Genomic DNA, 15,763 nt, shown 5'->3' on the forward strand with positions numbered 1-15,763 from the left:
AACCCCGAGCCCCGTACACGGCAGTAAGTCTATTTCCTGAATGCGAAATTTTTCAATAGTTTAATTATCTTTGTCTATTTGAAAATTTTATATTATTAAGATAAAGATAAAAAAAAAAAATCAATTCAAGGCAATGAAGGTCCTGTTGACTGCCAATATTAAACCACTTTTTTTTTTTTTTAGTGGCGTAAAACATCATTAGTCATTAACGCCATTTAATCTTATTTAATTTTGCTAACATTTTTTTATTTTGTAAAGTTTATTTTTTTTTTTTGTCTGTTCGACTTCATATTTGTATCAGTACAATTTTTTATTTTAATAACTGAGATACGTCTTTTATTGTTTTATCATCATCCCTGAGTGTTTTTGTGCTAATCTATCGAGGTGTGGTCTGAAATATGGCTAATTATCAAATTGTTCCAATAAAAGACCCCATATCACTTTTGAAATGTATTCGTTAAAAGGGGAAGAGGAGGCTTTATGGTAGTTAAATTAAGCAATATTTAAAAAGTACCTGAAATTAGAAAACGGCGTGAAATCCGACACTCCCGCCTTTTTTTTATAATATAATAATAAAAAATAAATAATAAGAAAGTACTAAAGTATTACCAATTATCATTATTATTTCTTTCAGATCACTTCATAGTTACAGTACACAAGTGAGGTTATAATTTACAACAACATATCTGAGTGAAAATAAAAGCATTTTTATTGTTTTTCAACGATGTTAATTTCTAAAATAAAAATGTTACTATGGCTCAGTTAATATAAGAAATGAACTGTCTTGACCTTCCTTTGTTATATTATGCATTGCTTGGATTCCTTTGAACTCATGCTTGTTTACTGTGCAACTATCACTACGATACAAACGCTGCGATTACTTATTGTTAACAGAAACACTCATACAACCTTTCTTTCAGAAAGTGATTCACAACTAATATTTAGAAAACATTAGTATACTCTACCTATGTACTTTACTTAATTCTGTCAGAACTTTTCCGATCATCCACATCCTCTGGTTTGGTTAATACACACCTTCTAGGTTCAAATGAAAGTATTCACCAGGATTGTTGTGAAATATGAAAAGTACTGATTCAGCAACTTCATGAGTGAGTCATGTTCATAGTGGTTGGATATCCAAGATTGCAAATTTCCTTTTAATATAATAATGTAGTCACTGGGGTAAATGGCTTTATGGTGTAATAAACATTTATGCAATCTAAATATACATTTTTTATTAGTAATAGTAGTATTTTATAAGTTTTTATTGATTTAATTATAAGAAAATTCAATTCTTTTTTTTTTTAGTATTTATCTTTGAAATATATTCTATGAATCTATGCATGTACGTCTATTACTTCTACATCCAATGTGGCAGATTTAATTACTCAAAAATAAAATAAAGATATTTTAGTGAAGTGATCGACTCTGTACCATCGAGTTTCTGTTCAAGAAGTATACTGAAACGTAGTTGGAAGCATTATGTTTGTTCAAGTTTTGAAATCGTTCATCCGCATTAATTGTTGATTACTACATAGAAGTTACTGGTTTGTTATGTTTTATCTCAGTCATCATAATTTATTTTTTGTACCCTCCTTCAGGAAAACTGCGAGTGTGTGAATATATGAAATTATAGTTGATGTTTAGGCAGCTAACAAAGTCACTCTAAAATGAGAATTAAAAGGAACAAACATGAAATTTATTATGTTGTGGAGGAATCAAGGACGACGGGCTTCTGATTTGTGATCAACGATTCTCGGATATGCACGGCCTACTTATTATTCCAGACAGGCTACGTCATGATAGACTTTTCCAGCGAGGGCCTTCAAGGGTTGAGAGAGGGGGAGGGAACTGGGTATATATCCGACTAGGACTTCTGGAGGGACGTTTAATTGATCCTTCCTCCGATTAGGTCCAAGATGAGGGTTATCCTTGCAGTCATCCTCTTCGCAGGAGTGGCCCTTGCCAGGCCCGACGGCTACACCACCAAGTACGACAACATCAACCTGGATGAAATCCTTAACAACGACAGACTTTACCAGAAGTACTTCCAGTGCCTCACGAATAAGGGAAAATGCACTCCAGACGGCAAGCAGTTGAAGGGTGAGTAAAAAAGTAAATGGAGTTAACAAAAAAAATATCAATAAGGTGGTAATTAATAATGTTGTTTACCATTGCTTGAGAACCAAAGGTTTAAACTACAGAAAATAATATATTGGTCATATTTCTGAATAAACTTGCTTAAATGCTTAAAATACAAACTTAAATTCTATATTGAAAGTTTGATTTGTACAATGTAATGTGCCCGTAAAGTCTTAAATTTTTGTTTTATTTAGTTAAATTATTCGTTATAATTTTAATTATAATTATTTGTTATAAGGTCGAATTTGGTATCTTTAACAAACTAATAAAATCGGAATTACCATGATTTAAAATAATAAACTATAATGCAGTCATCATAATTCAATACTTTATTAACTTTTACTATTACTATAAAGTCATTTATTTAAATTTAAAAAAAAATATGAATATAATTATTTTTCTTACTGATGAGGCTACACTGTCTCAACTCAATACCTTGAGGTTGAAATTCAGTTTTATTTCCTGTTGTGGGATTGATTTTACTTTTTATTTAATCATTATTGTTATTTTGAAATTTCATTCAATTATTCTTATTAAAATTAGTATTGATATCATATCTCGGATGAGAAATCATTTTTATGAAATGAAAACATTTTAATACGGAACATATTTTTAAATTTGTTCAGTAATTGAATAAAATATGTTTCTAAACACAAATAAAATTTGTTCTTATGAATTTCATTTACAATTACCTAATTCAATATAAAGAATTATACCTTAAAATCCTAATTTTTTTTCTATCGTTCATAAAAAAAATAAAATAAAAATAAATCTAAATTTTAAAATAGATTTATTTTTATTATTTTTTCATGTAAATAACTACTTTGTAAATATCAAACGTTAGAGGCTTTTGAGGAGGGCCGAAGATTACCTGTCCTTACCATGATTGGTTCTCATCCAATTTATAATGAAGACTTGATCCAGGGGTTTACTGGGTCATTTAATGACATTTTTGACTATCAGCCTTCTTCTTTCAATGGATGTTTCAATGTTCATTTTTTTAGGAAATAATGAAATATTAGTGTTATATTTTCTTACATTTTTTTTTTGTAAATTTAATTTTAAAATATTTCACATCGACTTTATTCTTTTCAGTGCCTATTATAGACAATTCATAAACAACAGGCTATTTTAAAGTTTAACTTGAATAGTTTCCAAGGATAAATACTGTGTCGGTAAATATTTCTTTCATTCTGCCAGCCATGATGAATCAGTTATATAGCTGGGTAGAAATACCAAAAGTAGACATGTTTCAGTAGTACTTGAGATTAAATAAAAAAAAAGGGGGATTTGAAAGAATTAAATAATATTAATTTGCCATCATTTTAAAGGTAGCTAGTGAACCTTTGACGGTTGAAAATGTCAGAAAATTCTAACCATTGTCTAAAATCTTTTTTTTTTTTTTGTTATTATAGCCATAACCCTAATTTTTTCGTCTGTACTAATTGCCATGAGAGAAAAGTTTTTATATTAAAATACATCTTAACTTTATTTTCACACATCTGTCGGAAAAAAATGTCGTAATTCAGGAATTATTTGGTAGCATAAATTTATTATTTCAGTTGTAAAGTATTACACGCACTGTAGAAAGTCTCTAAGAAATACCAGTACTGATCTATTTTTAATTATAAAAATTAATTTACATATGCAATAAGAAACTAACCAATGTTTTTTTGTTTTATTTTACAAGCTATATCAATAACATTGTAACAACATTTCGCAACAAAACCTCTAGACTCTATCTAACATAGTTGTATAGCAAATTATTTATTATAATTACACAACCTATTATACAAAAGAAAGCTAACAAAAATTATTTCAATTACTTTGCTCTAATGTTTCTATGTAGCAGTACCACTTCGGTCGAGAAATTAAAAAAAAAAGTATGATTATTAAAATTAATTAGAAGAATTCACATATGCAATGCGGAATTTATCAACATTTTTTATTTTGTTTTATTAGCTTTTCATTGCACAACAAAAATCCATATTTAAATCTATGTCCAATAGTTATAGCTTTATCTACATCTAATAGCTACATCAAGGTGTGCCTCGGGATTACGTTGCGAAATGGAAACTATCCATATAGCTTATATAATATGATATAATATAACAAAAAATTGTTGGTAGTACCTTGTTGGATATGTGGTTTCAAATTACATTGTATCAAAAATATTATAAAAAGAAGATGTTTACAATAATTTTCCTTCAGTGAATAAGAATTTCAGTAACGGTCAACAAAAGTGGGGAAGTCACGTGTAATGCAGTGTATGGCAACGATTACAAATGTACGGCACAATGTCCCAGAAAAGGTTCATTGCGACATCCTTGCAATTGCTAAAGATCGACCTCAATGCTCCCAAGTCGATTGTTGACTTCATATTGCTATCAGCATTCCAGAAAGCAAGGACTTGTCAGTTCTGTTTCGTCCAAGGTCCTCTCAAGATCTAAGCACGAGTCCGGTCTTCCGCATCCGTGGCCTTACTTTCATAGGGATGGAAGTGGAATTTGAATTAGCTTCCGAGTAATTATTTTAGATGCAACCTCTAGATGATCGGAACCTCCAACAGGTTCGGAAGAAAGAAATAAATTTCACTTCAGGATACGTTATAAATATGAGAATTTTCTGTAAATAGGGATATTAGTTCACAATTATCTAGGTTAAAGATTTAAAAGACGTTGAGATGCAGCATGCTACTACCTTTATGCGCAGTGGATACTTGAGAATGACAGAGAAAAAACGATAATAACAAACTTGCCATTACAAGAAAAAAACAAAAAACAACTTGCCTGGAACCGGTTAGGCGACCCCCACCTTCAAAACTCGTCGGACTTCTTGGGACTAATTAAAGAGAAAAATATCACCGCAACGTTTCATATTTATCATCGTTCAGTAATAAAGCTATAAATTATCTCTATTTCAAGACCTTCCCCCCCCCCTTTTCAAGACCACATTTCTTGGTTGTGAATAAAATATTTTTTTCTTGTATTATTATCTATAAGAAAAATAAAGAATTTTTTTTTCGCACACTCATAAAACAAACCGTTCTGAAAAAAATAATTAAATAAACCAGCATTCAAAATGGAGCACCTGTGATCATAAAATAAATTAATATATTGGGAACACTATTGAAAACATGTAAAGAATTTATTCAATTTATTTTACCATATTAATATATTTATGCGATGAGCAGTGTGCAGAATTTATATACACATCGGACCTTCCGTTATTATGTAAACCATTAATAAATTCTTCGGTTTATTATTACTGAGTTTCACAGCGTTTTGAAGTGTCTCATTTTTTTAACGTTTTACAGGTTGAAGTTTTTACGGAATAATATCTGAAATATTAATAAATTCTTTGTGTCACCAATAAGGAATTATTTTTAAATATATCTTCATTATATTGATCATCTTAATAGAAAAAAGTTTAGAGTTAGATTATTTAATATGAAACTAAAATTTTTTTATCAATATTCTGAATGATTTGATGCAATACTCGTATTTACATTAACCGAAACTTCAGAAATTCAATTTTTTTCAGTGATTGCTTGAATTTTTTTTTCATTTCTTATGGACAAGTAATACAATTAGTCACAATCAAGGGCAACGAACATTCAATATTTAACTGTTCATTTCTACTATATATATAGGACAAAATAATGAAAGAAAAATTGTAAAGTATTAATGATAATTAAGAAATATTTCAACTGCAAAAAAAAAAAAAAAACTAAATAAAACAATACAATTCAAAAACTAGAGATGTAATTATATTATTTTTATTTTCATACCAGCTAAGATCGATGCATACTAGGAGAAATAATCTTTAAACTATTATGATATCCTTAAAACCAAAGATTATATTCTCACGATATTTCGAACTCAATTATTTTTCTAATTTAATTTTTTGTTTATACAGTGCAGAACAATGTAATTAGGCTAGTCATTTATATTGAAAAATGTATCTATGCAATGACAAAAACTTTATTAATCCTTTTGCAGACATCCTTCCTGACGCTTTGAAGAGCAAGTGCGCCAAGTGCAACGAAAGACAGAGGAAGGGAGCAGAGAAGGTGTTCAAGTACCTCCTGGACAAGAAGCCCAATGACTACAAAGTCCTGGAGAAGATCTACGATCCTCAGGGTGTCTACAGGGCCCAATACAAGAGTGAAGCCGAAAAGAGGGGAATCAAAATCTAAAATAATCTGTGATAAAAATGTATGAATGTTGTGTGCTTGTTTTTGTTTGTAAATTGTTATTTAATAAATAAATAATATGTTTGTAAAATTTTGGATCACATTTATTTATAAAATTCCTGCTAAATTATATTTTAACAGAAATTCCTTAGTATCTATAATTATTAAATAAAAATTCTTTGATCCTAACATTTACATTCATGATGCAGAAACGTTTCTTGGTTGATATTCTTTAATTAATCTAAAATTATTAGCAGTTTCTTTAATAGTTATTAAATACTAAAATATACATAAAACAAAATCACCAGAACAATCTTCAACAGTATCAATTTAAAACTTCAGCGTGTAATTTTTACTGGTGATGTAGAATATTATTTTAATTGGTTAAAATACAAAGTTACAAAATAATCGAAAGTAATATTGCTACATACTAATCTTAATTTTTATACTGTACATTTTAGTGCCTAATAATTATTTAAGAAACTTAAAAAAAATAACTGTTATACGTTACATATATGTAACATCATCGTAATAATAAAAAGTATATTTATATGTTAATATATTTCATTCAATTTAACGAGTTTTCAATGAGTTTATTTGTTCAATGTTAAAATTTGTCAATTTGTTTAAAAAATTGACTTACAAAAATATAAAACAATATTCTTTCCTCGATTTACAGTACTTCACCGCAAACATTTTCACGATAATACTGAAAATACTGATGTTTTACCCAAAAGATGTAATAAAATAAATTAGAAAAGCTAAACAGTTTGTATATCTGAAAGGGTAAGTTTTAGAAACTTCTTTTTGAAAAAAAATAAAAATGTTTTTGCATCAGATAAATCGTTTATTGAGGAAGGCTTCAAGGTTTATGACACATTGTTCCAACCCATATGAACAGAGCAATAACAATGAACGTCAATCATTTACAAAAATGACATCATTCATACAAGATGATGCTGGTTGATTACAACATCAGTTGATTCAAATGTATCAAGACAAAGCAGAAAGTTCATTAAAATCAATTAGGCAAAAGTTTAATTAGTTTAACTGTAACTTCTTTAGCGACATTCTACAACTCAAGGGAAAAAAATATGCAGGAATAAATTGATTGTGTTACGGAGGGAATGAAACGGAAGTGGTTCAGGGGAAGTTTTATTTAAATTTTATTTATTGATAAATATTACAATCTGCTATGAAGTTGTTGGGCAATAGGTATAGATAGTATCAATAGTGATCACTAATCACATTCAAACTAAAGTCAGGTCTAATCAAGCCGGAAAATTTTTATATTGTGATAGGAGAGTAGGAAACTACAGTAGCTCAACAATAACGGCAGTATCGGTCTCATTGGGTAAGCTCCTTAAAACTCTTACTTTCCTATTACAATATAAACAAATTTTATGGTAGAATTGATTAAAGAAATGTCTGTTCTATTCTAACTATTATTATTATGATGGAACTTATATTTTCTGTTTTAAGTATAAGAGGGAATGGTTATAGCACCTCTTTGTAATGAGCAATAATTCAAAATTGTATCTTGACTGTAAAAAGTGAAAAAGATGGAATGAAACGAGTTTTAACACTAGTATTAATATATCTTAAAACTAAAAATCGGAGTTACTAAAAGGAAGGAAAATGTAAAATATTTCATCCTCTTTGCAAGAATTTATAATTTAGGGTTTTATCTTGATACTACACACGCACGAGGGATCACCGATTTCAATGAAAATGTTTTTAGTGGTATTACGTCAAAAAATATCAGAAACGTGTCTGAGGGATTGTCGGTTTCATATTATGAATAGATACGGTTAATATTATGAGGACCAATGAATTTATTTCGCGATCGTAGGACATCTGAAAAAAATATATATTTTGCAAAAATCAAAACTAAAAATTTCTAATTTTTGTTTTTTATGAACGTTTTGTTTTTACCGACATTTGATTCTTGTAATATTCTTTACACTTTTTTTTTAATACTTAATTGGCCTTGATGTACGAGTTACATTTTTTTTTTTTTTTTTTTTTTTTTTAACAAACAAAGCAGCCTGGGCTTCAGTTTTCGGGTTCTGCTTGGATTTCCCAAGTTCTAGGTTACTCCTTCTTTAACTGTCGGTAATTGGAAGTGGAACTTCATAAACCTTTTTTTGATGTAATGATCTATGGACTTCATTTTTGATTCCTGATGCAATTGGTTATACACTTAAACTAATTTAATATAACAAACAATTTCCAGTGATTTTTAGTGAACAGATTTAATAGGATCCGTTGGAGTATTTGATCATTTAATTATTTTCTTGCTCATACATGCAATTTTTGAAGATTATTGTGGAAAAATGATCAAGTCACATTTTATAGTGTTTATTTCTCTGTAATAAAAGTCATAAGATCTCACTTACGAACTTGTTGATCAATATATCTCACTTACAAACCTGTTGATGAATATATCTCAATTACTAACCTGTTGATCAGTCTATCCAAACGTCAATGCCTCTAAAGTTGAAATTGTTGAAGATAATTTCTATAAATACAGGTAGAATAAGGCTGGAATTCTAACTATTTGGACTTGAGGCTCTAAAAATAAAAAAAAAATATTCATAATGAATAAATTAATAGTTTTTTCTTTAAATATAAACTATTAGTTGTGATCCTACAACTTAAGTTCCAAAGGTTTTATTTGTTAAAACCTTATTATATTTCTTTTTCAGAACTTTATATTATACCCTTTATCCACTTCTTTATTCCTTATTTCATCTGAACAACATTTCGGACTTTACTACTAATTATCAATTTCTTATTATTAATTTATGGACATATATCATTTTAAATTTAAATTCATTTTTTATATATTCCAAATTAAAAATAAGTCTTATTTTTGTAAAATATCTTCCTTTTTTTTTAAAATTTTCTTTAGTGCTGTTTTCCAAAAATGATTGCCTTTTAAATTGTACATTTTTCTTCATGTTCCTCTGCATATCAAAGTTTCTGTGTACTGTACACATAATAGTAAATAAGACTTAATTACCTAATAATACTTGAATAAATATTTTGTAATTCGGATACATGTGTTTTCTGTAAATATTTCTCTAGGAAAGTTAATAGCTATTGCAATCCTCAATTTATCAAGTAAAAAGAAAGTTAATAGAAAAGAGAACCAAATTTATTATTAGCTGTAACTGTGTTTTAAATTATATTTTAATTACGTTCAACAAAAACATTGAAATCGGGATATTATTAGCATTGGATATGGTTTATTGTAATTTTTACCCGTTTTCAAAAGTATTAAAATTTTATAGTCTGTTTTTTTTTACTTTGGATGTGCAACATGCTTACAAATGACTTAGTTTGGTGGTACCAATATGATAATTGAGAATTTCAAGCCAATATTCAGGTTTAGGAAAATCTAAATATTTGTTTGTATGTATGCCAAAAACAGTTACTCAAAACGACCTATATCGAAGAAAATTGCAATTAATTGAAAATTTAATAAAGGAGCAATTATAATTTAAGCTACGTAAAATTTATCACAGTTATTTATTGTATTTTATTATAAAGCCGTAAATTTCAATCAATAAATGAAAAATGAAATAATATCAACAAATGAAAATAATGTAAGTGTATGTGAATATTTAATTCTAACTAAATATAATAATTGATATAAAACTTCAAAATTTCAATTTCGTCTATTTAATTTATGCTAATGCATCAAAAAATCTATAGACACACATAACATATATTGAAGAATGGTTTCAAAACTGGAGAATTAAAATTAATTCTGCCAAATCCCACCAGATCACCTTTACTCTCCGTCGTAAACCTCTAACCTCCTGTCCTACCGTATCCTTTTTAAATACTCCACTAACGCCAGTTGAACAGATTCGGTAGTTAGGACTACATCTTGACAACAGACTTATATGAAATTCACATACAAGTTTGATAAGACAAGAAACTGCTCATAGATTTCGATTGCTACTACACCTCATAACAAACTTCCCATACAGTACAAAAATTAATTATACACTATTATAATCAGACCAATTTGGACGTATTGAATTAAACTCTGGGGGTCTACTAAACCATCAAATTCTTCCCGCATTCAATCCTTACAATCCAAAATCTTTGATGCTCCTTATTACATTACAAATAAACTCATCCACAAAGACCTTAACATCCCATTCGTTGCAAATTTGGCCCAAAACAGATATTCATTCACTTCATTCCAAACTACTTACCCATCCTAACCCATTAGCTCATAATCTCTCATCCTTAACAGTCCCTGATAATCCTCCGAGGCGTCTGAAAAGAAGATGCCCACGGGACCTTCTAATTTAAATTTATGCTTGAAGTACCACCAGTGGGTGGTTCCTTCTTAAGATTTTCAAGTGTTTGAAACATTCATCCAATTTACTTATCGTATTTATTATTTTGTACAGTTGTAAATTACATTAAATAAATTTTAAAAAAATTACCCAAATATATATATTCAATCTAGCAATAGCACAAGGCATTGCCGAGTCAGTTTAGTTATTCAACAAAGTTGCTCTTCTCTCTTCTACAGTATTAAAAATCAGTTTCTTTTTATTTCAAAGACTCGTTAAGTTGTATAGAAAACTTTCCTTGAACCCCTAAAGAAGAAACTGATATCTCACATTTAAAAAAAAAAAGAAGGATTCTGGTCGTTTTTCTCAGAATATTGAATCAATTCTGGCGTCAATATTTATTTTTTGAAGAACGTAAGCATTGAAACTAATATTTTTTAGTTATAATTAAATTACTCATTTTAAAAGAGTTCGCGTGGTATCTGAGTGAATAAGAGGCTATTTTACAAACTACAAGAACCCGAGTTCGAATCCGATAGTGGCACATAAGTATTTATATTATATAATAGTGAGCTATATATCCCGCTTTTAAAATAACAACTTCCAATGACATTTAAAAAAAAGTGGCACAGCTTAAGCGCAGGGATCTCCATGTGTTGGTCTTTACCCAGCACATGTTGGTTGTTGCTGAGTGATTATACATAAGTATGCATATGTTCTAGTGTCCACCCAGCCTCTATAAATTGGGTACTCTTAATTGGGCAAACATCCTAGCGTTTGGGCGTGATCTTGAAAAAGTCACATGCTTGTATAACTGTTGTTCAAAAAACACTAATTTCTTACAAAGAACTGAACTCATGGGTTGTTGTGGTCTTATTATTATTATAAAAGAATCAAAATGTTTGATACTCCTATGTAAAATGATAAATTGGGAGTAATCTTAATTTTCTAACTTATTTCATAGGGTTTGAATGGTTTTAATTTCGGCTTTAAAGATTTATTGATATTAAGATCAATCTTTTTTAACTGAATCAAGTAACTCTTGGTCGTAAAATAAATTATAAAAAGAAAAAAATGGCATAGCAGCACTAATTTCTGAATTAGCAAAGCTTTATTAAATTTTATTTGTTTAATTCGAGACAAAACTTTTTAGCATAAAACATTTTAATAAAATTAAAAAAAATACAATTTAATTCCATTATTATTTTTTACCAATATTCACTTATTATTACTTTAATTTTCAGATAATTTGCTGTCATTTATGTTGTATGGAGTGATAAAAATACTAAAACGCAATTTTTATTAATGTCTAAATAATGTTTAAAAATTAGTTTTATTATTTTATTTAATTGTCTGAATAAATTAAAAAGAAATTCTCAATTCTGGTTTATTATAAAATTGAAAAATTATTTTTTTGTTTAATTTTATGTAATAATATTATTGTATTACAAAACTTAATTATTGTAAAATAATTTTGACAACGGAAACAATTAATTTACAATGACGATTAAATCTGCCTACATAGCATTAAAAAAAAAATTTAACAAGTCTATTCTGTATTTTTTTTTTGTGTAAGCCTTAAATATACTAAATGTTAATGTATAGTTAAATAAAAGTTGGTCATAAATATTTTTAGAACCTAATTTTCTTTTGTTGTTTATCCTTTAAATAGTTAATACTTTTTTTTAAAAATTATTGTGAATGAGTTTTGATAACGAAAACATTTAATTTACAGTGAAAATAACATCAGCTTAGATTACATTAAACAAAATATTAAACAAATTTATTCTGTATTTTATATTTGTGTAATCCTTAAATATACTAAATGTTATTGTTACAGTTAAATAAAAGTTGATCATAAATATTTTTAGAACCTAATTTGTTGTTGTTATTTATCCTTTAGATGGTTATTACATATTTTAAAAATAAAAATATCTATGAATATTTTTTTTATTTAAATTAATAAAAAATAGTGGTAAATGGAGTAGTGTGTAGTTGAGTATGGAGTAGTAGAGTCTTACTGTGGAAAATTGCCATTTTGTCCTCTTAGCAACCTATAAAATTGGCAATAAACAAATAGAAACAATAATAGCGTGCCGATTAGTAGAACAGACTGATGTAAATATGACCACAAAATAGTTTATAACGTTTACTTGCTGCTTTGTTCATATTTATTATATTTCAAATTAAAAATAAAAATGTATTTATTTACGCCTTTACACATTTACGGAGGAATCCACAATTTAATCCAGAGATTTTATAGTCATTTTTAATTTTATAGGAGATAATATAGTAACAATTTATAACTAACAGGGATTGTTATTGATTATTCCATGATAATATTTGATAAATTCATCCAAATGTTTTAATTTAGCCTTGAGATCACCAAAAACACCTCTTTACAAGGTATAACAGTTGTTGAACTTAAACAATATTAAGGGGATAGCCAAGATTCTCTAGGTTTCAAATAGAAATAGACTAAGTAGTTCATTAAGTTGTTTTAAAATAGGGAAGGCATGATGGAGATTCCATGATCTTCATGGTGCAAGTTTTATCAAATTATTATTAAGAAAATGGCTCCAGGGAGAAACGAGGACTATTTGTAAGTAGGTGAATGAAACTGATCACTTTGTATTCACCACATTCAACTTAAGCTTGTTATCTACTGCCAATCCGTTTGTTCAATTTAAGTCAATTTTTTTTCTCGTGGATTATAAGCAGAAATTTCTCTTATTAAAATACAAGATACTTCGAGTATATAACTATAAACTTTTACAGTACCTGAAAATTTCTCAATGTGCTCTGTTAAAATATCAATCAATTATATTAAACCTTTTTATTTTCGATTTATAAACATATTTTATATCCGATGCTCTTCTCTCAGCTCAGAAAGTTTATGTATTTATATCGTTAAAACTACGTTAACTTTCAAAGGTTCCATCTAACTGTTGAATACAAGGGATCTCCTTGAACGAATTAAACCAGGAGAGACAAAGAATAATGTATGGGACAGAGAATTATTGTAGAAGAAGTAGGCCGAGGTTCAGTTATAATAAAGGTGACAAATGGACATACATAAATTTATCCAGCCCGCATGGTCTCTTCGTGCAAGGGCGACATCCTCCGAAGGCCTTCCTCTTCGTCGGGTTAACTGGGACGTAGGTTGACAGTTTCTGCGAATTCAATGGAACATGATACGGGATTGGTTCAGGGTCTCCCTCAAGGCCATATTCAAGGAAGGAATCAGAAGCTGACAACTAACACTGTTCTTCGAACGTGTAAACGAAGTATAAAAACAATTTTGGAATGAAGTCCGAGAAACCTTATAGCATGTTGGTCGATGTACTACATGTCACAATCCCACAAGAGGAGATCCAAACAAAAAAAATATTGGAAGGTAATCCTTCCCGATAAACCTTCCCCACTAAAACCCTCCCCCATTTTTTTCTTTTTTTTTCGTACTCTAAAATAAATTACTAGTACATACATATATAGTGCATGAAATGAAATGTGTATACTTGTGTGTCATCTCTCTTGGATTGCTTAGTGGTATTATAAGGTGTTGATTACAAGGTCTGATTAAGGTAGTATAGAACTTAGGGCAGCTTAGGACTAACGCCATTGAATTGGTGGATTATGAAGGGATCGTTACCCACTAAAACCACTTTTTAGCGACGGCCTTATATCGCAGTAAACTATTGAAACCTTTACTTAAAACAAGAAAATGAGACTCAAGATAGTTAAATCGAGCAATATTTAAAGAGCACATAAAAATGGAAAAAGGATATAACATTAGTTTTTCTAAATCATTATTCTATTCTGCTTTAGCTTTATTCCTAGTCTTAACTCCTTGGTGTGATTATGAGAACATTTGTTGCAGTTAATTATTTATTTTTCTATATCAGGTGTAGCTCGGATCGCAGGGACGGAATAGTCGAGGGAATCTTAAAGATGTAATCGACAATAACTATAAATTTTTCAGGAGACACAGCTTAGTGTGAATGATGAAGTAAAACATTAATTATTCATATCGACAATTTTTTTTTTTAACCCAAAAAATGATCGAATGCCTCAACTAATAAGCTTATGGAGAAAATGATGGAAGATTACAGATTAGCTTGACACGAATTTTTAATTTCTTTGGTGGACTTTCATACGATAACCAAATATTATTGTTTATTAATATTAATAATAAAACAAGAGATAATGCCAGGACCTCGCTCAACCGGCACGTTTCTTTCCCAATTAAACGTATCCAGTTAATAGAGGGGGGTTGTGCCCTAGAAATATATATAGAATTATTTGCAACAGCTATAATCATACCTAGGCCCAGGAGTTAGAGCCAGAATAACGTTAGTACATAATAGATTTTATGTGAAACACGTAATAGCAGAAAAGAATAATTATTTAGAAAAAGAATAATATCATTTTGGAATTAATAGTTTCTCGGATTTCATTTCAGACATATGTTTACTTCTTTGTTCTAAGAAAATAATTGATTGTCACTTCTTGCAATCCTTTCATGAAAATGACCTTGAGGGATACCTTGAACCACTCCTGTGGTCATTCCACTGATATTCAAATAGTTAAATTTTATTTTAATTTATTTAATTTAAATTTTAAAAGAATTATTTTTATTACACGTAAACATTAAAATGTTTCCTACAATATCTGTAGTTGATTGGTTCCAGAAAACAAAAATATAATAAAATGTTATTGCTTTAAAACTATAATCTGATGCTTTGTGGTCGCTTGACGAGCATAAAAAAAAAAATTAAAAATCCATCTTTATTAAGCGTAAACAACTAAAGATCCTAATCTCACGGTTATTAGAAATGCACTTACTAGTCCAAAGATGTATAAACATGCAACTTACGAAGGCCACAAGCCAATTGGCGGATGATCGAGACTCATTAATAACACAACAAGCGTAAAAGGAACTAAGAAGATAAGAAAAAAAATAGAAGAGTACAAATCAATCATAAGTAGACAAGAATAAATTACGATGATTATAAAATTTACAAGAATTTCTTGATGATGATAAATATATCATAATAAGGGAAGAGGTTTTCATGTATTAAATAACACATAAAATACCATAATAAGT

At 28.8% G+C, this 15,763-nt stretch overlaps 1 protein-coding gene across 1 annotated transcript; it reads left to right on the top strand.

The window, feature by feature from the left end:
• The first annotated feature begins 1,874 nt into the window (after nucleotides 1-1,874).
• LOC106681357 (ejaculatory bulb-specific protein 3) lies at nucleotides 1,875-6,426 on the top strand. Its single transcript, XM_014421632.3, has 2 exons — nucleotides 1,875-2,103; nucleotides 6,144-6,426. The coding sequence occupies exons 1-2, from the start codon at nucleotides 1,920-1,922 to the stop codon at nucleotides 6,338-6,340; spliced, it is 381 nt and encodes a 126-aa protein (XP_014277118.1). The 5' UTR covers nucleotides 1,875-1,919; the 3' UTR covers nucleotides 6,341-6,426.
• The last annotated feature ends 9,337 nt before the right edge of the window (nucleotides 6,427-15,763 follow it).

The sequence above is a fragment of the Halyomorpha halys genome, unplaced genomic scaffold (assembly GCF_000696795.3).
Source record: "Halyomorpha halys isolate HHAL.00 unplaced genomic scaffold, Hhal_1.1 Scaffold330.1, whole genome shotgun sequence".
NCBI classification, from domain to species: Eukaryota; Metazoa; Arthropoda; class Insecta; order Hemiptera; family Pentatomidae; genus Halyomorpha; species Halyomorpha halys.